The sequence below is a fragment of the Nuphar pumila genome, chromosome 2 (genome assembly GCF_984573655.1).
Source record: "Nuphar pumila chromosome 2, dmNupPumi1.hap1.1, whole genome shotgun sequence".
In the NCBI taxonomy this organism is placed as follows: domain Eukaryota; kingdom Viridiplantae; phylum Streptophyta; class Magnoliopsida; order Nymphaeales; family Nymphaeaceae; genus Nuphar; species Nuphar pumila.
In genome coordinates, this window is record NC_143250.1 from 89,458,227 (window position 1) to 89,485,785 (window position 27,559).

At 38.3% G+C, this 27,559-nt stretch overlaps 2 protein-coding genes across 4 annotated transcripts in view; both read right to left on the minus strand.

Moving 5' to 3' along the window:
• Positions 1 to 3,562: 3,562 nt before the first annotated feature.
• Positions 3,563 to 27,559, minus strand: part of LOC149846023 (uncharacterized) — a 37,164-nt gene continuing 13,167 nt past the window's right edge. The window contains exon 2 of one of the 3 annotated variants that reach the window (XM_089996121.1): positions 3,563 to 3,854. The gene's annotated coding sequence lies outside the window, so the exon portion shown is untranslated. Of the gene's footprint in view, positions 3,858 to 4,474; positions 4,581 to 27,559 lie in introns of those variants that run through there. The other 2 variants (XM_089996122.1, XM_089996123.1) reach the window with 2 other exon arrangements.
• LOC149846024 (uncharacterized) lies at positions 9,590 to 13,672 on the minus strand. Its single transcript, XM_089997827.1, has 4 exons — positions 10,886 to 13,672; positions 10,661 to 10,779; positions 10,251 to 10,575; positions 9,590 to 10,158 (listed from the first exon to the last, which is right to left on the minus strand). The coding sequence occupies exons 1-4, from the start codon at positions 12,054 to 12,056 to the stop codon at positions 9,989 to 9,991; spliced, it is 1,785 nt and encodes a 594-aa protein (XP_089853953.1). The 5' UTR covers positions 12,057 to 13,672; the 3' UTR covers positions 9,590 to 9,988.

Sequence of the window (27,559 nt, forward strand, 5' to 3'; positions counted from 1 at the left end):
GATATTTTGTTGCAGTAGTGTCAGAGCAGAGATTAAAAGGTTAATTTCAAGAGGAATTGGCCCTTTTTTCCTTTATATTGCATCTCACAAAAATAGTATTTTCCATATAAAAAACTAACTGTTAGGCATGATAGACATTCTCCTTGTTCACTATTGTGTCTATCTTCGATCATCAAAATCCTGGCCATGCTACCATCTTAATAAGTCACAAATCCCTTGAACATTTGCTGCAGACGCGCCCTCAAATAAACACCTAAACATAACTGATAGCATTTAACAAAGTAAGAATTTTACTCAAGTTCCTGAGACCGACAAAGTCAGAGACAACCACACTGAATAGCTTCTTAGTCTTTAGATAATTCATTTTGGAACTGGGGCCCAAACTAAATCACGTGTTGAGGATATCCAATCTAGCAAGTAAACAGAATGCAGTTTGGGGACACTAGAAGATGGCAGGTTCATCACCCTTGCGAAAAGGATGTATGTGCATATCTAGGTTAGCCTTCCGTATGGGCTACCACTTATAGAATTTTGCAGCCTCGACCTCAGAAATAATTTAACAATGAAGAGAAGGGGTTCATATGTTTTTTGGCAAATCTGAATGCATTGACCTGATTTTGATGGCTGAAACATATGAATAAACTCTTGGGTTAATGCTTTTTGATGTATAAGATTTTTTATTTTTTGATAGGCAAGCTGGGTTATGCATAACCCCACCAATTATAAATCGTACGGGATTTGAACTTGCAATGTCCCAACACAACTGGCACTAACAGCTCCTACCAAACAATCAGAGCCCCCATTGGTATATAAGTAAGATTTTATAATGAAAAATGACTGTATTGTAGGGCTAATTTGACATGTTTTTCTAAATGCTTTACAATTTTTGCTATTCTCCCTATGTGCAAAATTACAAATATTTGATTTTAAAAAGTTTTTTTTACCCTTCGCACAAGCAAACTTCTTAAATATATGTGAATTTCTTTTCAAATATCTGACTATTTTCTGCAAAACAATATTTGTTCTCAGATCTATATCTTTTCGATCTGACATCAAAAACTTGAATTTTTATAGTCGTTGAAAAGCTGAGACATAGGTATATATTTTTTTTGTTTTGAGTCAGAACTAAAAACCCCGCTAGAGTTCTCATATTTAGTTTCAAAACTGAAATAAAAGCTTGCTCTGCAGACTATAACAACTACAATTACGCATTTTTGTTTGTTTTTATACTATTTTTTAACCACTTGTATTGAAAATAAAAAAAAAAAGAAAAAAAAAAGATAGATCGCGACATTAGTTTTCCAATGCCACCAAGATCACATTTATCTGATGATTGTTGGGGGAAAACATTTGTTAAAAGATAGACTATTCATCTATTCTAGTCTACATAGCATGCTTTTATTCCAGTTTTGAAACTCAAAAACAGGAACCCTATAAGAGTTTTGAAGCTAACTCAAAATAAAAAAATTATAAGTATGTGTCAACTTTTTAACGACTATAAAAATGTAGGTTTTTGACGTCGAATCAAAGAAATACAGATCTAAGAATAGAGATTATTATATATATGTGATCTTTCTCCTATATATATGTGAAGTTCCTTCTAAACATATAATTTTCTCCTAAATATATGCGAAGTTCTACCTATACATGTGATTTTCTCCTACATATATGTGAAGTTCTTCCTATATATATATGTGATTTTTCTACCAAATATGTGATTCCCTTTAAAATACATGCGATTTTCTAAGTCTAACAAGATGTTCTTACCTATTTTTAAGAGAACTTCTAAGCTATATGTAAACTTTGTTAGATATTTGCAAAGTTTTAAGGTTCAAGTTTAACTGGATGTTCACACTTATTTTTAAATGGACTTTCTCGTTTGATGCAGATATTTTGTATATACTTCATCATTTTATGTGAACTTCCTCATCTTCACGTGTATTTTATGAGAACTTTTTTATCCTCACATATATTTTATTCAGACTTTCTCAACATGGCATATATTTTATGTGAATTTTCTCATTCTCACATATATTTTATGCAAACTTTCTTATTGTATTCGGACTTCCTTATCCTTGCATATATTGAACAGTTTATCTTTCAGAGGATGCTTCTCTCAAACAACTCATTAGATAAAAGTGATCTTAGTGGGGTTGAAAAGTTAATGTCCTAATCTATCTTTTTTCTTTTTGCTAGTTTTTCAAAAATTTTGGTGAAGATGGCCAAAAAATATTATAGAACATACAAAAAAAGCATAGCTGCGCATGTTGATCTCTTATTTTAAGAACACTGTCGAGGTTGTATTTCAACATCCATTCGTTATTTTTCACCAAATCAGGTTTTGTTGAAAAGGTATTTCTTTCTAATTTTTTTATTTTTTTGTATTTTTTCAAAATCCTTCATTTTATGAGTCAAAACATCATCTGATCGTTCAATTGTTTTTATTTATAGTGTGTTTCTATTTCAGTTTTGAAACTCATAAATGAAAACCCTAGAGGTTTTTTTTTTTTGACTCAAAATATAAAAGTTATAGTTCTGTATCTCAATTTTTTTTCAGTTTTTTTTTCAACGACGATAAAAACAAAACTTTTTAATGTTAAATCAAAGAAATATTGATTCAAGAAGAAAAACTATTCTGCATAAAACAATCACGTATTTGAAAAAAAGCTCGCATGTGCAAAGAATAAAAAGGTCTTTTTAAATCCAAATATTTATATCCCAAAAATTATAAGACATTTTGATAAATGTGTCAAATTAATTATACATTATGGTCTTCATAAATTTCAAAAGAGTTGATTTTTGGGCCCTTGTAAAATCTTACCAACACATCAAAAAGTTTGAGTCTAATCACTATTTTTCAACCATGGAGATCACATCAACACGATCAGATTTGCTAAAAAAATATATGGAATAAACCAATTTTGAAGGGGAGGAAAGAGGGTGGACCATTTAGTGGGTGAACCATCACTTTTCTCAACAATGAAATATAAGCAACAAGCACGGAAGAGTAACAGTGCATCTGATGATTGTTCTTACGGAGAAGATAATCTGTGTGATAAAAAAGTAAAGTTGGTAGTTCAAATGGGAAAATTGGCACGGATTTAAGATCCCATTTCCATGCTTTGACCATTACCAAGCGCCCAAACAAGAGAGGACATTGACAATCCTGCAAATTGAAAATGGAAAATCTCACAAGAATCAGCACTGAGATAACAAAAAAGCGACATCTTTTTAGCTCCATTCTTCTGCTCATCATTTGGATGATTTGCCTCAAGGCCCAATAATCTTCTATCATATCAACCTCCTAATTTAGCTCTTAACAAAAAACATGCAAAAGATGTCCTATTTTTTCAAAACAAGGATACGAACATATTGTTGAATTTTGGATAGGATCAAATCCAACTTGGATGTGATATGGACACATCAAGAGACATGCATGAAAGCGGCTTTTGGGTTTTGGGGGGTTACATGACAGTTATGAAGACATTATGGGCCTCCCCCAATCTCACTATAAGTAGGAGAGATCCATGGTAGCTTAATTGAAACATTTTATGCGAACACATATTTCAACCTGGTAAACAACACTTGAAAATTTCTGTAGAAATTACAGTTCATTCGCTGCCTGTAGTGTACAACACTGAAATAAATAGACATCCTCAGGAAAATAGCACAAGCGTCTCAGGTGACAATACTCACCCACCAACAGTAGGCAGAATTTAAAACTTGCTAAAAGGCCAGTGGAACTGCTGCTTCAAACCCGAGGAAAACCTGGGTTTAGATGGACGCTTCTGTACAGCAAAGCAGACAGTCACAGGCATAATTCCCCTTTGGTGTTTCTTGGTCTAAACTCTAGCCTGCTGAGAAAACAAATACAGTGGTAAGCAGAAACCACAAAGAGGATTGAAGGCTTAAATATCCTGACAAATTGCCAAAAAACCCGCTGGTTTTCAGAGCCAACATTCATTTTAAATCAACAACCAACAAGATCCGAGATGTCTGCGAGCATAATCTCCTTGTTAATATGCAACAAAGGCATTTTTCTTTTTGGCTAGGCCAAGGAAAACCACACCCCGCCCCTGCCCCCACCCCCACCCGCTCTCTCCCCTCTCCAAATCACCTTTTGTGTTTCTTGGCCTAAACTCTAGCCTGCTGAGAAAAAAAATGCAGTCGTAAGCAGAAACCACATAAAGAGGATTGAAGGCTTAAATATCATGACAAATTGCCAAAAAAAAAACCGTTGGTTTTCAGAGCCAACATTCATTTTAAATCAACAACCAACAAGATCCGAGATGTCTGCCAGCATTCTCCTTGTTAATATGTAACAAGGCATTTTTCTTTTTGGCTAGGCCAAGGAAAACCACAACAACCCGCCCACCCCCCCCCCCCTCTCCAAATCACTGACTGCACATTTGCAGGCCTCCGCTTGGTAAAACCCTCGAGATCCCCCCTGAGTACACCCAGTTTCGATCTTGAGGCAAAGGATGCCCCCTGTGGGGACGCCCGTCAACTTCATAACATTCACAAGTTACCACTACCAGATGAGCAGAGCCCTTGTTGGCCAGGGTAAATCTTGTATTGTCCTACAAACAAACCAATAATAGAGTCATGGAATTAAAACGCATCCGACATCAAGACCAAATTATATCATTTTCAACTTCTTTCTTTCTCAATGCCAATATCAGCAATTATATCATATACATGGATTCATTTTAGACGAAATAAAATAGTCATGGACTATTATTCAGAAACTGTGATATCTTTTTCAGCATGCTGGATCCACCTCAACATAGGGAATGCCAACTTAAAAAATTCATTTATTAAAGCATACAAAAGTATAATATAGAGCAAATCTAAGAGTCGAAATACACTCAACACTTGAGCACAGCTCTAAAATATATACATCTAACCTCTGACATGTCATTATGTATCAACCAGCTCCCACACGTAAATCCTTTCCATAAACAACTTTGTCGGAGTAACCATCATTCCATTTGCAATGTCAAACACATTTGGGTTGAACTCACTGAAAAAAAGTTAAAAGACAAGAACAGGGCGAAAGGATAGACTAAAAGTTGAAGTTGGATGTTAAAGACAATGTGGAGATTGAACATTGAGAAGACGTCATAGTCATTTCGATTTACGAAAGAAACAGATCTTAATTGAAATGAATGACACCTGAACATGAAGTAACTTTCTTCTCCTTCCTCCAGGAAGCTAGCTGGCACGTATTTAAAAGTACTCATTTTGCTTAACAAACATTTGGAAGACCTTGCCCACGGGCTCCAATAATCTGGTGGGGGTGACTCATTAATATCACCATGTTAAGGACAGCATGACTTCGAAACCGAGAGGTGCATCCTTTGTTGCAAGGCTGAAGCTGGGTCCACTCTCTGGTGGGCAAGGGGGCCCAGGGTTTTACGTTAAAGAATGTGGTTAATAAGGCAAATTTTCCCAGTTATTAAAAAAATCATAAATATAAAAAAAAGTTTGAAAATCAGGAAAAAAATACAGAGGAACTGACTATCAAATCTCTTTTTTTCAATGATATATATCACAGAGAATACAAGTGTCACGGGCCTATTTCCTTCAATGGGCCAGCATGGCGCGACGGTCCTTCCTCACCGCCGCAAGCCTACTTGTCAGCTCACTTACCGATCGCAGAAGCTTGTAATCAGAGTGCAGGAGAGCAAGAGAGAATAGAGGGAGAGAAATTGCAATCACAAGAAGCAATCACAACGAGAGTGAACAAAAGAAAGCTCAACGCATTTACTTCATTCACAATTTTTCCCGCAGGCTATTACAGTTCAAGTATACGGGTTGCCCCTTCGGGGTATTGATTCACCTGAACCGGGTAACTTACATCAGACTCAACAAAAGCAAAACAGACTCTAAGCGCAATTGTACATTGTAAGTCACAAGGGAACATGCTCCCTCCTTCAAATCATGCGCCGTCCTCGGCGCCATCTGTTTCGTGGTAAGCCCTGACTTTAGCCGGGTAGCGGTTGTTCATTCGAAATGCAAACTCCCACGTTGGTTCTGTTGTTTCCTCCCACTGCACCAAGTATTTCTTCGCTTGCCCCAAATAGTTGACCTCATGGCGAAGGATCTGACTGAGGTGCTTCTCGGCCCGTTGCATGATGGGAGCGCGTTGTGGCACACTGCGTTCCGGGTCTCCATCATCTGGATGGAACTGCTTGAGGTTGCACACGTGGAACACCGGGTGCACCTTGAAGTCTGAGGGCAACTCCAGCTTGTATGCCAGCTTGCCCACCTTCTTTGTGATGGTGAAGGGTCCCTCATACTTTATGAGTAGTCCGCGGTGCCGCCCGCGGAAGAAGCTTGTGCGACCAGGATATAACTTCACCAACACTTGGTCCCCAACTTGGAACCCTGCGGACCGACGATGTTTGTCCGCCCACTTCTTCATTCTCTTTGCCGCTTTGTGTAAGAATGCCTTCGCCAACTCATTTTGCTTGTGCCAATCGCGAACAAACTGATAGGGGAAGGATGGACTTCCCTTTTCTTGTGCGGCAAAAGTGTGCGGGGTAAGTGGCTGCTGCCCCGTGGCTATCACAAACGGATTGTGGCCTGCAGACTCGTTCTTCTGCAGATTATAACAAAATTGTGCTACATCAAGGAGCTTCACCCAATTTTTATGATTGGCACTAACAAAGTGCCTAAGGTACTGCTCCAGTATCCCGTTGATGCGCTCTGTCTGCCCATCTGTCTGCGGATGAAAGCTTGTTGAAAACAGCAACTCAGAGTCAAGTAGCCGAAATACTTCACGTCAGAACTTGCCCGTGAAGCGAGCATCGCGATCACTCACAATGCTCTTTGGCATGCCCCAGTGCTTCAACACATGCTTTACGAACAATTCTGCAGGGGACTCCTTGGAAGCTGGGATGAAGGTGGCATACTTTGAGAAACGATCCACCACAACCAAAATAGAACTGAGGCCCTCTACCTTCGGCAGACTAACAATAAAGTTCATGAAGATGTTATCCCAAAGACGTTCTGGAATTGGTAAAGGCTCAAGGAGACCGGCAGCCTTCTGGTTTGTCCCCTTATCTTGCTGACAGATGAGGCATGCCCGCACATACCCCTCAACATCGCCTCTCATCTGCGGCCAATAGTAGCCGCGCTCAAGGAGTACTAAGGTCCGCTCCTGACCAGGATGGCCGACCCATAGTGTATCATGGCACTCCTTGAGTAGCTCTCGGTGAAGGCTTCCCCATCGTGGCACAAAGATGTGTACCCCTTTTGTTACAAAGAGGTCATCCTGTAGCCAAAATCGCCGAGTCTTCCCTGCCTGCGCCAGAGAAACAAGGTGTTGTGCGGTCGGATCCTGCTGCGTATCTCCGCGGATGCGGCTCAACAATGCACCCTCCAATTGCACTTCAGAAAGCTCCGCGTGCGCAACTGCCAGTTCAGCCTTACGGCTCAGAGCATCTGCCACAACATTGGTCTTTCCAACCTTGTACTCCAAGGCAAAGTCAAACTCAGCCAAAAACATATGCCATTGAGCTTGTTTAGGAGTCAACTTCTTCTGCGTCTGAATATAGCTCGTGGCCACATTGTCCGTCTTGACGACGAACTCGGCACCCAAAAGGTAGTGCTGTCAGGTCCTGAGGCAATACATAATGGCGGTTATCTCACGTTCATGCACTGTATAACGCCTCTCTGCATCTTTCAGCTTGCAACTCTCATATGCGATCGGATGACCATCTTGCATAATAACTCCGCCACTGGCAAAGTCTGAGGCATCCGTGTGGACTTCAAAGGGTCTCGAATGATCAAGCAGTCGCAACACTGGCTCCCTCACTAAGGCTTTCTTCAAGCCATCAAAGACATCTTGGCACGCTCCTGTCCAGAGTCATACCCGATTCTTCTTTAACAAATCTGTGAGGGGCGCAGCAATGAGGGAATAGCCATCGATGAAACGTCGATAATAGTTTGCCAAACCGAGGAATGACCGCAAATCTGACACTTTGCTTGGCGGAACCCATTCTTGGATGACCCTTATCTTTTGCCCATCCATACGCAGCACATCACGCCCCACAACGTGACCAAGGAAGTTGATCTCCTCCTGCCCGAAGAGGCACTTATCTCGTTTGACACAAAGGTCATTCTCCTTCAACACCTGAAACACTGTTCGCAAGTGCCCAACATGTTCCTCCATGTTGTTGTAGATCACGATATCATCCAGGTAGACTACCACAAACTTGTCTAAGTAAGGGTAGAAGATCTGGTTCATTAAAGTCGTGAACGTAGCTGGAGCATTTGTCAACCCGAATGGTATTACTAGAAGTTCGTAGGCACCATAGCGGGTGACGCAAGTTGTTTTCGGCTCATCACATTCGGCAATCCTCACCTGCCAGTAACCCGATCGCAGATCTAGCTTGAAAAAGATACGGACACTGCTTAGCTGATCGAACAAGTCCGCTATCAATGGCAATGAGTACTTGTTCTTCACTGTGACCTTGTTTAAAGCAAGATAATCCACACATAACCGTTTAGAGCCATCATGTTTTATCTGGAAAAAGACCGTGGCACCAAATGAGGATTTTAATGGACGAACAATGCCTACGTCCAACATCTCGTCTAGCTGCCTACGCAGCTCCTTCAGTTCAGCTGACCTCATACGGTATGGAACCATTGCGAGAGGCTTCACTCCGGGGGTCAACTCAATCTTGTGGTCGACCTCACGTCTTGGCGGAAGACGCTTTGGCAATTCTGGAGGCATCACCCCCCGAAACTCCTCCAATAGTGGGGCTAGGGTCGGCAACACTGCTGCTTCTACCTTCCCTTCATCTGCACGCACTGCAACTAAGAATGTCTGTTCCCCATGCTTGACACCCTTCTTCAGTTGCATTGCCGATAACACTGAAGACTTGCCTTTCTACGTAAGGCATTGTACTGTGTGAGACAGGTCTGACCCCATGATCGTCAACATGTTAAACTTTGGCAGCATCATAACATTCTGGCTTCGCAGAAACTCCATACCCAAAATCACCTTGAAATCGTCCAGGGAAACCACAGAGAAGTTGGCTTTGCCGATCCAACTCCCCACTTAAGTAGTCACATCTCTTGCTTCACCAAGGATGGGCTTGGCCTCAAAGTTTACTGTTTTGATAGTCCTCAGATTTGGCCCAGTTTTCAAGCCCAACCGCTCTGCCTCTTCCCGCGAGACAAAGTTGTGTGTGGCCCCGGAGTCTATCATTGCTGAAGTAGACTTTTCATTCATAATGACTTCTACGTACATAAGTTCCTTACTGGCCTGCATGTTCTTAGCTGCGCAACTTCTAGCTGTGTTGATCGATCGCATGACCCCATCCTTGGTTGCATGGTCTCAGTGTCACTGCATTCAAAATCGCTGCATTCTTCCTGTGCAGCATTGACTTGCTCGTCGTCCTTTACAAGGCGCTTTGGGCACTGCCTGACGATATGTCTATCGCCGCAGAACCAACATGTCACAACCGCACCCTTGTTGCTGTCAGTGTTGTTAAAAGCGTTGAGGCGTAGCGAGGCGCTCCACCAAAATTTGAGGCGAGGCGTAAGCCTCGAGGCGCAAAGCGTAAGCCTCAAAAAAAATTTTAAACTTAAAAAAAACTATAAAAATGATCTAAAATTATAAATAAATAAGAAATGCTTTATTGATGAAGCGCCAACCAACACGAAATAAAAAATCTCAAATAAATACGAAAAAAATATGAGATTAACATGTAAAAGTAGCATTAATGCAACAACTTGATCTATATAAGTATCTAATTGCATAAATATGAGCATTCATTCAATAAAAAACTAACATTAACAACAAAATGCATATTAGCACTAACAACATCATGTCATAATTAAAAAATGCATGTTAACATTAACAACCAAATGTTAATGTATTTGTCCAGAATTCTTTAAAATGAGTGTTAACATTCACAATTACAACTGAAAGTCCCAAAAAACATATAAATGGCCAATAGCTCTATGATATGAATTAGGGCCTAGGCTCTTGTTGTGTCTCGTCATCATCAATATTTAAGTCTTCAATATCATCATCTGAAGAATCCATATAAATAGGTTCTTCTTCATCTTCATTCTCTGACTCTTCATCATCTACACTTTCTTCATCCACGTCCTCAATTACTTCTTTTGCTTTTCTTTTTCCTTCAATAAAAAAACATGTATTAAATATTTAGGTTATGTAATTAAAAAAATACATTTATATTCATAGCTAGGTAAAAGGAATATAACTTTACCTCGATCTCTTGAAGACATGTCTTGCCTAGAACCACTTTGTGAAACATGAGATGAAGTCACTTTTTCAATAGGAACATGCTCAATGGCATTTATGTCGAAGTTCGGATCCAACCATGAATCCTTCAACCAATTGGGATCACTTGGCAACACTGGATCTTCCTTCTCCACAATCCACTCATCGTCTGAGTCTATATGATCTAGACATATAGGGTCTTTGGTAGCCCTCCTCTTCATATTTCTCTCTCTTAATTTCATATTGTACATTACAAAAACCAATGCATTCATCTTCTCTTGTTCAAGTCTATTCCTTCGTTTTGTATGCACCTATAATTTCAAATCATTGATAATCAAATATAAGATAATTAAAATATAAAAATGTATTTCAAAAATAAAATACAAAGTCACAAACCAATGAGAAAGTACTCCAATTCCTCTCACAGCCCGATGCACTGCATGTCAAACTTAAAATTCGAATTGCAAAATTCATCAACTCAGGATTTTCGTGCCCAAATGAACTCCACCAATCAGCTGCATTCAAATAAAATAATAAAAAATTGATAAAAACATTAAGAATGTTATAATTAACAAAAACATAAAAAAATATTGACAAATAACAACATAATTGCAAACTTACCAGGACTTTTTAATTTTCTTGTTGTAACAGCTGCCTCTCTGCCAAACAAGCCATTTGCCTTTTTAAATGCATCGATTTGTGTTGTAATTTTCAACCGAATATTTGCATCAGAAACTAATTTTTCAACACAATCATAAAAGCCACCCATAACTTCTCCATCAGGGTTGAAGTTGTCAGCATAATGAAAATGTGGATTTAAATAATAGGCAGCTGCATGCAAAGGCTTATGAAGTTGCAAGTCCCATCGTCTATCAATGATATCCCAAATAGGTTTATATTTTCTTTGGACATTGTCAAGGTTTGAAGCAATTTCCTCCTTCGCTCTATCCATTGCCTCATACAAAAATCCCATAGCAGGTTCATCTGCATCAACGAGTCGCAACACTTTGACGAGAGGTAGTATAGCTTTAATTGCATATGATATGGCAGCCCAAAACTTATGATCATTAAGAACAATACAAGAAATGTTCTTAGCATCAGATTTCTTATAGTAATTAGATGTTCTAAAATTTGAAGATAAGAACATCGACTTTAACTCTTTCTTATAACATCCAATACTATGAAGTGTAAGATATGTTGTGGCAAAACGAGTGACGGCTGGACGCAGAAGTTCTTTCTTCTTTGTGAATTTTCTCATTAAATTTAATACCCATGCATGACTATAAATGTATCTTGTAATTTTTTTTGCCTTTTCCACTGTATCTTTAAAAATTGATATCTTTCCAATATCTTCTAACATAAGATCCAAGCAGTGGGCTGCACATGGTGTCCAAAAACATGTTTTTCCTGCTGTTAACATATTTCCAGTTGCCACATAATTTGGTGCATTATCTGTAATGAATTGCACCACATTACTTTCACCAACTTCTTTAACAACTTCTTCAAACAACTGACACAAATTTGCACCAGTTTTTTCCATGTCGCTGATGTCAACAGACTTCAAAAATACTGTCCCAGATGAGCTGTTCACAAGAAAATTAATTAAGTTTCTTCCTTTCCCATCTGTCCAACCATCTGCCATAATACTGCAACCAACCTTTGGCCACTCTTTTTTGAATTCTTTCAAAATTTCATGAGTACAATCTACCTCGTCCTTCAAAATCCACGTTCTGATCTCATGATAAGAAGGTGGTTTGAACCCTCGCCCATAATTTGCAATAGCTTCTACCATTGCACCAAAATATGGACTGTTGCAAAGATTAAATGATAAGGCATTTGCATAAAAAATCTACCAATGGCACGACATGCATTTTTTCTTTCATCCCTTTTGAAAGCAGTGTTTATTGTGGTTTGCCGTGCTTCTTTGTTCACAAAAAGGTCCATAGGACCAGCTGCACTTGTTTTTGCATCACTACCTGATCTACTAGCTTCTTTATTCACATTATCACTGGTTGATGATCCAAAATAAACACTTCTCCCGATATCCAACTTGGTTTGCTCTAACTCTTCTTTCTTTAGCCTCTGATCCTTTAGATGATTCTGAAAAAATCTTTTCACGTCATGTGGAACCGCTTCGCACATGCTTACACCATGCTTTGTGCCAGCTAAGTGATGTTTTAGCCTATAGATGCCTCCTGTAGTCAGTTTATGACAGTAATTGCAAATTACATGTCCTACAAGTTTGGGATCTTTAGTAGGATTTGGAACTTTAACTCCATGATCCCATCCTACATCTTTTGCCATTTTTCAACTGCAAAAATACATAACACAAAATATATATTAACATCATGCATTCTGTTGACCACATTACATGAAAACAAATGCAAAATAAACAATCTTGGTGTATAAGCTATATACGAATCCTAGAAAAAAACATAATTGACAAGAAAAAAATAATAAATATAATTAGGTCAGTTTTTTAATTGGGTCTCAAAGTTCATTCAATAATGCACACTTATAGCCACACACACACATAGTAGAGATAGAGTGGAGGTGGTTTGGATCCTAGATTTCTTCTCAAAAACAAAAAGAAAACACCAACCAACTCCGGAGATCAACCCCAAGAAATTGTGAAAATGCCGAAAAAAAAAACATATATTGAATATGCTAAACAGAGGTCACCATTATGTTTGAATATTTCAATTGTGTGTTCTATCTCAGTTTACACAGTAGTGAAAAGAAACCTACAACCCCACAATCTGTTTTAGTTTGCTTCATTATCCTATTGTAAAAGCACTCCAAACTGAGACTGTTTTCATACTCAAAGATGTGACCCAATAAAAATCACAAATTAATTCAATTAAAATGGGTTATAGTGTAAAATATCCTATGGATCAACATCTAGATAGACCTAATAGCATCTTGAGAGATCCTTAAATAGTCAGTTTGAAGAAAAAGTTGCTTTTTATTGTTTCATTCAACAAATTTATTTCCAAAATGTAGGTCGGGTGGGCTCCTATACATCAGAAACTGATTGAAATAACCATACAACTGCTCCTTTATGTCCAACTTTTATCTTCAAGAGAAGTTGCGCTGAAGTGACCACCAACATGACAAGGGATACAAGTTCCATAAGAGCCTTTTCAGTTCCTTTCTTTTCAAAGCAGATTGATATTCGCCACCATGAAAAGCAAATGATGCTTTCCAAAAGAATAATAAAATATGCAAATTTAGCAGCAAGGAATTAATTTCTGGACTGTATTCTGCACAAGATGTCCAGACTCTCTCTCTCTCTCTCATATGCCTCAAGTAAGCAAGCATTATTGACGAAAAACCAAATCAATGCATGCTTAAACAATTCAGGACATCGCATATTTGATTGCACACCAATAAATCATCATCGCTACAGTTATATGGACAAAAAAGGAAAACAAGGGACCACAGTCATATGGATAAAAAATGACTACAATTATTAATAAAAATCTATTTCATATGGACAAATCAAACTATTTGCTGCAGTCAGGGCTGGGCTAGGACTGGGCTGAGCTACAAAAATGGATAAAAATCTATTTCATATGGAATCAGGGTTGGGGTAAGACTGGGCTTTTAAAAAAAAAAAATTAACTGTTTCGGGAGGCAGGACTGGGCTACAGCCCAATCCTGCCCCCCCTAGATAGGCCCCTGGTTAATAAAAAAAAACGAAAAAGCCATACCTGAAGGAAAACGATGATCGACGACGGGTGGTGGCCGGCGGCGAGTGGTGGCCGGCGACAGCAGTGCCGGCGGCGAGTGGTTGCACTGCGAGTGGTTGCACTGCGAGTGATCCCTTCTCAGCAGAGGCGGCGAGTGGTGGCCGGCGACAGCAGTGGCGGCGGCGAGTGGTCGCACGGCGAGTGGTTGCACTGCGAGTGATCCCTTCTCAGCAGAGGCGGTGATCGGCAAGTGGTGGCCGGCGGCGAGTGGTGGCCGGCGGCGAGCAGTGGCGGTGGACGAAAGGGGACGGAGTGGAGAGAGAAGGGGCGAGGGCTTTCCCTCGCCCCGAAGCACCTGTGTCTTTTTTAAAGACACAGGTTCTCGATCTTTCGAGAATACGGGCCCGGATCCGGGTCGAACTCGGGTCCGGGCCATCCGATGTTTAATGCGCGCCTCACTTTGAGGCGCGCCTCGCCTCAAGGCGTACGCCTCAAGGCGCATGAGGCGTACGCCTTGAGGCTATTGCGCTTTTTACGTGCGCCTCAAGGCGAAAAGGGTCTCGCCTCGAGGCGAGGCGCGCTTTTTGCGCGCTTTTAACAACACTGGTTGCTGTTGTTATACTTTGTGAAGTTCTGTTTCTTTTCGGATTGATGGTATCGACGCTTCACCTTTATCATTGCGCTGCTCATCCTTCTTGCCTCCGTGGTCAGGCTTCTTCCCAACTTTGGTTGATGGGGTGAAAGGCTTACGCTGAGTGTCAACTAAGCGCTCTGCCGCCACATATGCATCCTCCAAAATACGGGGGTTACTCCTTTCCACTTCAGACTGTGCCCATGGCTGAAGTCCCACAATGAATCAGTTGAGCATGTCGTCTTCTGGCATGTTAGGTATCTCCAACATAAGCTTCTGAAACGTTCTGACATAGTCTTGCAACGAACCAGTGTGTTTGAGCTCATGAACCATCCGATAAGCTTGCCTCTGCGCATTTCTTGGCATGAAGTAGTTGCGCAACTCCATTTTGAAATTATCAAAAGTGTCTATCACACATTGACCCATCTCCATGTCATTGCGCTTCCGCCTCCACCAAGCGATAGCATCTTCATTAAGTAAGGCTGCTGCAGCCTTAATCTTCAGATCTTCGAGGGTCACATTCTGGATATCCAAGTAATCTTCTACTTAGAACAAGAAGTTCTCAATGGCCTTGCTGTCACGAGAACCATTGAATTTTGCGGGTCTTGGCACATCAATCCTTGATGGCCTCTCACCATTTCCGCTATTTAGGGTCACTGTCCGCTGCAACGTACGATTCTTCAACTGAAGCTCCCCTACTTCAGTCTGCAAGTCGGCCACTGTAGTCGTCAACGAAGTGACCGACCCCATTAATAAGGTTACCTGCCCTTGCAGGCTCGCCATCACATCATTCAGTCCATTGAATGATTCACATGCGCATGAAATCGCTTCCTCATGCGAAGTCACCTCTTCCACCAGCTTGTTAACAGTTGCAGCCAACTCTTCTTGGCCCCGAGATGAACCCATCTCCTTGCCTTTGGTGTTGTGCAAGTTTTGATAAGACGCCACGATGTCTTGCTCACAAATCGTAGCATGTCGGCATGTCTGTCGACACCGACTTCGGAGTCCCTTCCCCAACACGAGAACGAGCTCTGGTACCACTTGTCACGGGCCAATTTCCTTCAATGGGCCAACGCGGCACGATGGTCCTTCCTCACCGCTGCAAGCCTACTTGTCAGCTCGCTTGCCGATCGCGGAAGCTTATAATCAGAGTGCAAGAGAGCAAGAGAGAATAGAGGAAGAGAAATTGCAATCATAAGAAGCAATCACAACGAGGGTGAACAAAAGAAAGCTCAACGCATTTACTTCATTCACAATTTTGCCTGCAGGCTATTACAGTTCAAGTATACGGGTTGTCCCTTCGGGGTATTGATTCACCTGAACCGGGCAACTTACGTCAGACTCAACAAAAGCAAAACAGACTTTAAGCGCAATTGTACACTGTAAGTCGCAAGGGAACAACAAGAGAGAATAAATTAAGTACAAGTCTTTTTTAAATGCAAAAATAATTAAAATAGCACTAAACACAGAAAATATGAGGGATAATAAAAGGTACCAATGTTGTCTATATCATACAAGAGATTGATACGATACACACCCATAACTCGATATAGGTGTGTATCGTCATGCCATATCGTACCATGTGGTACCTGCGAACTTAAAAATGAGCAAAATCATGCTTTTATGTTTTTGGGTTTTAAAGAGGTTTTGAGGGCCGAAACCCTCATTCATATAGAACATACCGGAGAGCTTCCCATGCACCCTAGGAGTCGTGAGACCATTTTGGGGGCAGATCTTTGTGTCGGGGAGAGGACTTCCGTGATTTCGTCAAGAGTGCATTTTCACTGTTTTTTCACCCAAAGAAGTGGGCTAAGGTAAAAAAAAAAAGTACATTTTCACCATTTTTCCACTCAAGAAAATGAGTTAAGGTAAGAAGTCAGGCTCCACACTCCTACAACAAAGATGGCATCAGATGATCCGGCATGACAATTGGATACTCAAGTAATGAGTGAAAGCCGATTGAAAATAGAGTGCAACTATTGCGATAATATATTTTTTTATTTAATATAAAAGTATGAGTCTTGTAGTTGTAGCATGTTTTTAATTGCAAGATATTTAATATTTTGTATTGTTCTTGTGAGATAGTTGATGTTCGATGATGTCTTATGCAGCTCATAGAGACATAAATGCATATGTGATTTTATGGTTGTATTTTGTGCATTTCATTATTGTTTGTTATGATTTTTTAGAATTTTTGCTATTTTTTCTGGTTTTTTTAGAATTTTTTAATTTTTTTCAAAATTTATGATTTTTTTACTATACGATAAGATACTTATTTTGGGCCCAACTGATACAGGTTACGATACGATACTTACAACCTTGATAGGTAAAAAATGTTAAAATGTAAACTGTAATATATATATATATATATATATTATTTAATATTATTATATTTTCTTTTATTATTTTCTTTTTCTATTTTTCTTTATTTTCTTTTTTAGCATCTAGTTCAATAGAAACTAGATATTTGATCCAGTGTTGGAACTTGACTGTGCAAATAGCTGTTGGACTGCAGCTATAATAAATGTTGTCGGACTATAGTCCAACAGCTATAATAATAAATGTTGTTGGACTGTAGTCCAACAGCTATATTAAGAGACGTTGGAATCCAACGTCTCTTTTGGAGAGCTCAAAATGAGCTCTCCTCTCTCTTCCACCTTTTTGTATATATAGGGGTGAACCCCTTCAATGTCAATAACCATGCTTCTTAAGCATTTTGTTCATGAATAAAGTATTATTTATTTTTCAAGTGTTCTTCCTTTTATACCCTTTCAAGGGTCATGCTTGTAGTGTCTCCAATAGACACTTGTTTGTGAGTTATTTGTGCATTTGTTGAAGACCACCATTTCATTACATGGTATCAGAGCTACGAAATCCTTAGATCTTGAAGTGCTTCTGCCTCGATTTCCGTGCCACATTTACAAAAGGTGTTTCATCACCTTGTTCTTGGCTCAAGAAGATTTGTTTGAAGAAAGGCGAACTTGTGCTACAAAAAAATTTTGTTTTGTATCCTCTCTTATTCCTTTGTCTACTCTTTTTCTTTTCTTTTTATTTTTCTCTCTCTCTCCTCCTATTTATTCCTCTCTTACCCTGGTAAAAGATGGATGACAATGATAAGATCACCATCATTCCTACGAAGCTAAATGATACTAACTATGTAATGTGGGCTTCGATTATGAATCACCACATTTGGGGAAAAGGTTTATGGGGTATAGTGGATGGTTCCGATTTGGAACCTAAACTATCTCTTACCAAGAAAGAGGGTGATAAAGAGATTCCTCTAACGGAAGAAGAGAAGAGTAAGGCGTTAGCCACTTATGAAAAGAAATGGAAAGAATGGAGGATAGGGCATGCAAAAATTATGTCATGGCTCATCAATAGCATAGACATTAAAAAATGTTCTAGTCTAGCTAAGTTTGAGCATGCCGATAAGGCTTGGGAATACCTCAAAAACATGTATTCCCTTAAAGATATTGCACATGTATGCAATTTACAAGATAAAGTTTGGACAATGACTCAAAAAGATAAAACTATTCGAGAATATTATAATGAGTTGTCCGAACTTTGGGAAGAGTTGGCTCTTCTTGAGCCCAAATGACATTGTGCCGAAGACATCGAGCTTCGCCAAAAGCAACTCGATATGGAACATTTCTATCAATTTGTGAATGGTCTAAGGCCGGAGTTTGAATCCACCAAATCAACCCATTACATCATGGAAAAATTCCTTCTATTGTTGATACTATAGAATAGCTCACTATGGAGGAAAATAGACTTAGAAAAAGTACTCCAAAAGTTGATGATGACTCCGTTTTAGCTGTATCTAGACCGAGGAATCATACTCATACTTACAAGCCGCCTCATTTTGGAAGGCAAAACGGCGACTTTGATAAAAGAAAAGTTATTTATCATCATTGTCATGAACCAGGGCACTATAGGCCTCAATGTCCAAAGTTAAAAAGAAGAGAAGAAAAAAGAGTTGCATCTGTTGAATCTGAGTCAAAAGATCAAGATGCACCTGTGTCTATGGCTCAACTGATGGAAATCCTTCAACCTCTTCTCAAAGGGGTATCCTCCTCAACCGAAGCCTCAACTGGAGCGGCAGTTGCATCTTTCTCTGGTCCAGGTAACTTTCCTTAGCTTTTAGATTCTGGTGCTTCTTTTCATATGACCCCAAATGTTAATAGTCTATCTGAATGTCTTAAAAATAACTCAAGTGTGTCAAAGGTTTTTACAGCCGATGGCACATCTCTTGAAGTAAAGGAATAGGATGTTTTGAAAATCTTCAAAAATCCAAAAGATTTTTTATCCTAGAAGTTAGATATATCCCTAAACTTAATTTGAATCTCTTATCTGTCTCGCAAATATCTGATTATGGATGTAATATCTCCTTCTCTTCTCATGGTTGTTGGGTACAAGATCGCAATTCAGGGAAGCTGATTGGGGAAGGCTATAGAGAAGGACTTTATTACATGGACTTTTTGGAATTACCCAAGAATGCATTTTGTTATAATATTTAGAAATTAGAATTGGATTTATGGCACAAAAGGCTTGGCCATCCTCATATGTCTAAAATTCAATATTTTCCAAGTTTGAAAAAATTTTGTAATTCTGAAAATTTTTCTTGTAAAGACTGCATTCTTGGCAAAATGAAAAGGTTACCATTTCTTAGTAGAACTTTTGTTTCCTCACGACCACTTGAGTTAATACATTCGGATGTTTGGGGCCCCGCACCAGTTATTTCCAAAGGTGGTTATACATATTATGTCATTTTTGTTGATGACTTTTCTAGACATACTTGGATTTATTTTCTTAAACATAAATCTGATGTCTTTGCTAACTTCCAAATATTTCATAAAATGGTTAAAAATAAGTTTCAAAATGATATTTCTGTTTTTCGCACTGATTCAGGGGGAGAATTTATGTCCAACGAATTCAAAGACTATCTCAATTTACATGGTATTACACATCAAAGATCATGTCCACACACTCCACAACAGAATGGCCTAGCCGAACACAAACATCGACACATTATGGAAACTACTAGGACATTGCTAATTGCAAATCAAGTTCCAAAAAGTTTTTGGGCTGAAGCGGTCCTAACTGCCACCTACCTCATTAATAGGATGCCATCTTCCTCATTAAAGAATACAACTCCAAAAGCTTGTTAATTTAACTCCAGATTATTCTAGATTAAGAGTCTTTGGATGCAAATGTTTTGTTTTCACCAACAAAAATGACAAACTCTCTCCTCGTGCAATCCCTTGTGCCTTTTTAGGATATGCTGATAATCAAAAAAGCTACAGGTGTTTCGATTTTCAAAATGACAAATTATATGTGTCAAGAAATGTATCTTTTTTGGAAAAAGAAAGCTTCTTTGAATTTGAAAAATCCAAGGATGTCACTGAATACTCGTTTTTAATTGATCCAACTTCAAAATCCAATGAATGTGATGTTGGATGTGACCTTGACAATGATCAAAGTCCTATTGTTGTTGAAAATGATGATAATAAAGAACAAATCCATAGGGATGTTAGTCTACAATATTCAAGACGTAGAGAGCAAAATCTTCCATGTGCATTACAAAAATACTCTGAAGTCTCACCTAGAAGAACGTCTAGAATCTCTAAACCTCCATAAAAATTTGTGTCTTATGAATCTTTTTCACCCACGTATAGGGCCGCCATTACATTAATACAATCATATGTTGAACCATCATCCTATTCTCAAGCAAAAAATCATATAGAATGGATAGAAGCCATGAAAATAGAATTGGATGCACTAGAAAAGGCCAATACTTGGACGATACAAGATATTCCTCTGGGTAAGAAACCTATAGGTTGTAGGTGGGTATACAAAGTCAAAACCAAAAGTGATGGGACCCTGGAAAGATATAAGGCCCGTTTAGTAGCAAAAAGATATGCCCAAGAGTATGGCATCGATTATGAAGAAAAATTTGCTCCTGTGGCCCGTATGACCACTGTTAGAACTTTAATAGACTTGGCCTCCATTAGCACATGGTCTATCTTTCAATTAGATGTCAAAAATGCTTTCCTGAATGGGAATCTCGTTGAAGAAGTATACATGGAAGCCCCACCTGGTATTAGTATCCCTAAGGGTAAAGCTCTTTATGGTCTTAAACAGGCTCCAAAAGCCTGGTATGACCGATTTAGTCATGTTATGCTTGATATTGGTTTTCAACCTTGTTTAACTGACACTGCTTTGTTTGTTAAGAAATATGATGCAGGCATCATTATTCTTCTTCTCTATGTGGACGATATGATTATCACCGGAGGCGACAAACAGGGAGTTGCAAATATCAAATCTCTTCTTAAAACTCACTTTGAAATGACTGACTTAGGTTTATTAAGATATTTTTTAGGCATTGAAGTTGCTTATTCCCCTCAGGGGTATTTGATATCTCAATCTAAATTTGCTCTTGATATCATTTCCAGGTCTGGAATTACAGATGATAAGAAAGTAGACACTCCAGAAGTTGTCAATGTTAAAATGAAAATTGATGATGGAGAACTTCTTGATGATCTTACTCCTTATAGACAGTTTGTTGGAGCTCTTTCTTATCTTTCCATTACTAGGCCAGATATAACTCATGCGGTTCATACAGTCAGTCAGTTTCAGCATGCTCCCACCTCCGTGCACATGGGAGCGATTTTGCGTATTATTAGATACTTAAAATCCTCTCTTTCACGAGGACTCTTCTTGTTTGCTTCATCTTCATTAAATTTAATTGCATATACTGATGCTGACTGGAGAGGTGATCCCAATAATAGACACTCAACTACTGGTTTTTGTGTGTTCCTAAGTGAAACCTTAATTTCGTGGAGGTGCAAGAAGCAGCAGAAAGTCTCTATTTCCTCCACCGAAGCTGAATACAGAGCCATGGCAACCACCACTATGGAAGTTGTTTGGCTCAGACGATTGATAGCGAATATGGGAGCTAAAGCAACGCAAGCTTCAAAGATGTGTTGTGACAACAAAAGTGCGATATACATTGCAAGCAACCGGACATTCCATGAGCGCACTAAACACATTGAGATGGACTGTCACTATGTCAGAGAGGAATACTTACATGGAACCATTGATCTGTCATATGTTACATCAGAATATCAATTAGAAGACTTCTTCACCAAGCCTCTCGCTGCTCCCAGATTTCACTTCCTCTTAGACAAACTTTCGCTCATTGTACCGTAAGTTTGAGGGGGAGTGTTAAAATGTAAACTGTAATATATATATATATATATATATATATATATAATTTAATATTATTATATTTTCTTTTATTATTTTCTTTTTCTATTTTTCTTTATTTTCTTTTTTAGCATCTAGTTCAATAGAAACTAGATATTTGATCCAGTCAAGTTCTTGTTGGAACTTGACTGTGCAAATAGTTGTTGGACTGTAGTCCAACAGCTATAATAAATGTTGTTGGACTATAGTCCATCAGCTATAATAATAAATGTTGTTGGACTGTAGTCCAACAGCTATATTAAGAGACGTTGGAGCGCTCATAGAGACATAAATGCATATGTGATTTTATGGTTGTATTTTGTGCATTTCATTATTGTTTGTTATGATTTTTTAGAATTTTTGCTATTTTTTCTGGGTTTTTTAGAATTTTTTAATTTTTTTTCAAAATTTATGATTTTTTTACCATACGATAAGATACTTATTTTGGGCCCAACTGATACAGGTTACGATACGATACTTACAACCTTGATAGGTAAAAAAGGCAATCATTGCAAAGGATAGATAAGCATAAACAAGTCGCACATAAAAGATGGCCTTTAAGGATATAATAAGTATCCCCGTGGACATGAAGTGAAATTCCTATATATATATATATATATAAAGGTTCACCATGCTCTGCATTACCCACAATCTACTAGTTATTACAGACTATATTGTGTCTTTAGAAGCATTCACTGCCATAGGGGTTGGCACAAGTGCAGGTGTTGTGAGGACTCACAAGACCATAGTAGATGTTCCTAAACATCTCATCCTTTGCTAGAGACATTAAAATCATATCCAGTTTCTGGCAAAAGAGTACCAGCAAAAGAACTGATTTAACACCATTACTTCAAAATGTCTTATGAAGATTACACATCAATATGTATTTTCTAGGTTGTAATGATATACTATACACACTAAGGTGGACAAAATGCTACAAAACAATAAAATTGTTCAAAAGCATAAAGAAATCAAAATGAAGAAACCCATCCTTACTTTTCAAAAAAGTGTATTACCTTCAGAATACACTATAACAATTACATGATTTTCAATTTTTGAGCTTTTTCCAGGTGAAATGCTAAAGCACCGCAAATGGCAACTTGTGGAGTAACAAAGCAGGCCAATTGTGACAAGACAAGACCCTAACATTTTCAACTTTCATACCCTATGTAGCTAGTGTCAGGAGCTGAAGTATCTGCTTTGATGTACCACTTACGGGCAAGAGAATAATTGGGAATATGACCTCTTATGGGTCAACACATGAAAACACAAAAACAAGCCAATTATGAGCTGAGAACACACATAAAAATTATTGAGGAATAATCCCTTGAAGAACACATACAATGGTTGGGGTTTAACCCCATATTTAAATACAAATGAGAGGCTCAAAGGAGCCATTGGGACCTACCCATCGGCTAGAAATGTAACGACTCTATTGGGGATATTCTCAATAAAACCCTTGAGGCTGGGAATATTTACAACAATAAAAAATGAAATAGAAAAATAGAAAAAGATAAAAATACATACGAATTTTGTATATGTGAAAAGACCAAAATGCCCCTAGGATATTTATATACAAAAATACATGTAAACACATATAATATATAATATACATATATGTTTACATTAATACTCCCCCTCAAACTTACGGTGACATCACCGAAAGTTTGCCCAATAAAAAATGAAACCTTGGAGAAGGCAAGGCTTTTATGAAGAAATCTACAAGCTAATATTCTGAAGTCACATGTGGCAGTGAAATGGTCATCTTAAAAAATTCTTCGCGGACACAATGACAGTTCATCTCAATATGTTTAGTGTGTTAAAATGTAAAACTGTACATATATGTATATATAATAATATTATATTATTATATATATAAATACATTTTTAATTTCTTTCTTTTCTGTATTTTTTTTCCTTTATTTTTATTTTTTGTCTTTATGTCATCTAGTTCAGTTTGAACTAGAATGACTGTTGCTAGTCAAGTCCTGTCCAGACTTGACTAGCAATAGAGCTGTTGGACTGACACATTCCAACAGCTCTAAATAGAGCTGTTGGACTGTGCCCAACAGCTCTATTGAGTCCTCTTTCAGCTGTGTATATAAAGGGGTGCAGCCCCTGTGTATATAAAGGGGTGCAGCCCCTCTTGTATTTCACTCCAATGCTTCTTAAGCAATTGGTTTTTCATATCAATAAAGAATACATTTTTATTTTTATTTTGTTTCCAGTTATACCCTTTTTAAGGGTTATGCTTTAGTGTCATTCTTGACACTTGCTCTTGTTAATCAAAGCTCGTGTTTCGAAGATCCCCATTTCATTTCATGGTATCAAAGCCGCGGAAGTACTAAATCTTGAGGAAAAGCTGCCTCGGTTTCCGTGCCCGTTTGCAAAAGTGTTCGCCACTTGAAGAGAAGTGTTTTATCACTTCATTGGAGAAGATTTCACATCTTGTTGTATTGTTGTTTTTTTTTTTTCTCATTTTCCTTCTTGTTTCTCTTCTATCCCTATTCTTTCTCTCCTTGTAATCGATGAATGACAATGATAAAGTCACCATCATGCCTATGAAACTAAGCGATACGAACTATGTAACATGGGCTTCAATCATGAAGCACCATATATGGGGAAAAGGCTTATGGGGGATTGTGGATGGTTCCGATTCGGAACCTAAGCTATCTCTTACTAAAAAGGAGGGAGATAAAGACGTCCCTCTATCGGAAGAAGAGAAAATCAAGGCTATTGCCTCATACGAGAAGAAATGGAAAGAATGGAGAATATCTCATGCGAAGATAATGTCATGGCTTATCAATAGCGTTGACATTAAAAAATGCTCAAGTCTTGCCAAATTTGATCATGCCGATAAGGCATGGGAATACCTTAAGAATATGTATTCCCTTAAAGATATTGCACACGTGTGCAACCTCCAAGAAAAAGTTCGAATGATGACACAAGGAGACAAAACTATTCGTGAATATTACAATGGGTTGTCCGAACTTTGGGAAGAACTTTCCCTTTTAGAACCAAAGTGGCATTGTGCCGAAGACATCGAGCTTCGTCAGAAACAACTCGATGTTGAACATTTTTACCAGTTTATCACTGGATTAAGGCCGGAATTTGAAACCACTAAATCGGCCCTACTTCACCGGGGAAAAATTCCTTCTATTGTGGAAACTATTGAAGAGTTAACAATGGAAGAAAATCGTCTTCGGAAAGGTTCTTTAAAAATTGAAGATGATTCCGTTTTAGCCGTGTCTAGACCAGGGAATCATGTTCGATCATATAGGCCTCCTCACTTTAACCGACAAAATGGTGACTATGATAAGAAGAAAGTTATTTGTCATCACTGTCATGAACCGGGACACTACAGGCCACAATGTCCCAAACTTAAGGAGCTGAGAGAAAAAAGAGCTGCAATTGCTGGATCAGAGCCTAAAGATCAGGATGCACCAGTTTCCCTGGCCCAACTAATGGAGATCCTTCAGCCTCTCATCAAAGGTGCCTCTTCCTCATCTGAAGCTTCAACCGACGCAGCAGCCTCATCTTTTTCTGATTTAGGTAAAATTTCTTGGCTTCTTGACTCTGGTGCATCTTTTCATATGACCCCAAATAATCAAAGTCTATCCAAATGTGTTAAAAATAAAACAAGTGTGTCAAAGGTCTTTACTGCTGATGGGACTTCTCTTGAAATAGAAGGAATAGGAGATTTTGAAAAAATTTATAAAACAAAAAATTTTTTTATTCCAGAAATTAGACATGTTCCCAAATTAAATTTAAATCTTTTATCTGTATCTCAAATTTCTGATTATGGGTGTAATATTTCTTTTTCTTCTCATGGTTGTTGGGTACAGGATCGCCAGTCAGGCAAGCTGATTGGGGAAGGCCATAGAGAAGGAGGACTCTATTACATGGATTTTTTGGAAATGCCGAAGAAAGCTTTTTGTTATAATATTCAAAAAATAGAGTTGGAACTGTGGCATAAGAGACTTGGTCACCCACATATAGCCAAAATCCAACATTTTCCAAATCTAGGGAAATTTTGTAACTCTGAATCATTTGATTGTAAAGATTGTATTCTCGGCAAAATGAAAAGATTACCATTTCAGAACAGAACCTTTTTCTCTTCAAGACCACTTGAATTAATACACTCGGATGTTTGGGGTCCTGCACCAGTAATTTCTAAAGGAGGATTTGTTTACTATGTTATTTTTGTCGATGATTTCTCCCGACATACGTGGATGTACTTTCTCAAACATAAGTCTGAAGTATTTTCATACTTTCAAACTTTTAATAATATGGTTAAAAACAAATTTCAAAATGATATTACTATTTTTCGCACAGATTCAGGGGGAGAGTTTTTATCCACAGATTTTCAAAATTATCTTAAATTGCATGGCATCACACATCAAAGATCTTGTCCTTATACACCTCAACAAAATGGACTGGCAGAACGAAAACATCGTCATATTATAGAAACCACTAGAACTTTATTAATAGCAAATCAAGTCCCTAAAGACTTTTGGGCAGAAGTTGCCTTAACTGCCACCTATCTCATTAATAGGATGCCATCTTCTTCGTTACAAAATATCACTCCCATTGAAAAACTTATGAACATTTCTCCAGACTACTCTAGATTAAGAATATTTGGGTGCAAATGTTTCATATTTACTGACAAAAATGATAAACTTTCCCCTCGTGCGATTCCCTGTGCCTTTTTAGGATATGCTGAAAACCAGAAAGGTTATAGATGTTTTGACTTCAAAAATAATAAACTATATGTGTCTAGAAATGTTTCCTTTCTTGAAAAGGAGAGCTTCTTTGATTTTAGAAAATTAAAAGACGTCACTGAGTACTCCTTTTTGCTAGATCTAACATCAACATCTGATGAATATGACCTTGATTGTAACTTTGATGATGATCCAAGAATTATTGATCTTAATGTTGAAAATGAAGAAGTTCATAGAGATACTAGTATTCAATATTCCAGGCGACAAGAGTCTAATACTCCATGTGCACTTGAGAAATATTCTAACATTCCAACTAGACAATCATCCCGAATCTCGAGGCCTCCAGAAAAGTTTGTATCATACGAGTCTTTCTCACCCACATATAGGGCAGTTATTGCATTAATTCACTCATATGAAGAACCATCCACATATTTTCAAGCAAAAAATGATATCAAATGGATAGAAGCCATGAAAGTTGAATTAGATGCACTTGAAAAGGCTTCTACATGGAATATTCAAGATCTTCCTCCAGGGAAGAAAACTATAGGATGTCGATGGGTTTATAAAATTAAAACCAAGAGTGATGGTACTCTTGAAAGATATAAAGCCCGTTTAGTAGCCAAAGGTTATGCCCAAGAATATGGGATTGATTATGAAGAAACCTTTGCTCCGGTGGCTCGTATGACTACTGTCCGAACCTTAATTGCCTTAGCTTCTATAAAAAAATGGTCTATTTTTCAAATGGATGTCAAAAATGCTTTTTTAAATGGAAAGCTAGTTGAAGAAGTATATATGGAACCCCCTCCTGGTCTAAGTATTCCTAAGGGTAAAGTCCTTCGCTTAGAAAAAGCTCTTTATGGACTTAAACAAGCACCAAAAGCTTGGTATGATAGGTTTAGTCGTGTTATGATTGATATTGGTTTTCAATTTTGTTTAACTGACACTGCTTTGTTTATTAAGAATTCTGATGCAGGAATCATTGTGCTTCTTCTTTATGTGGATGATA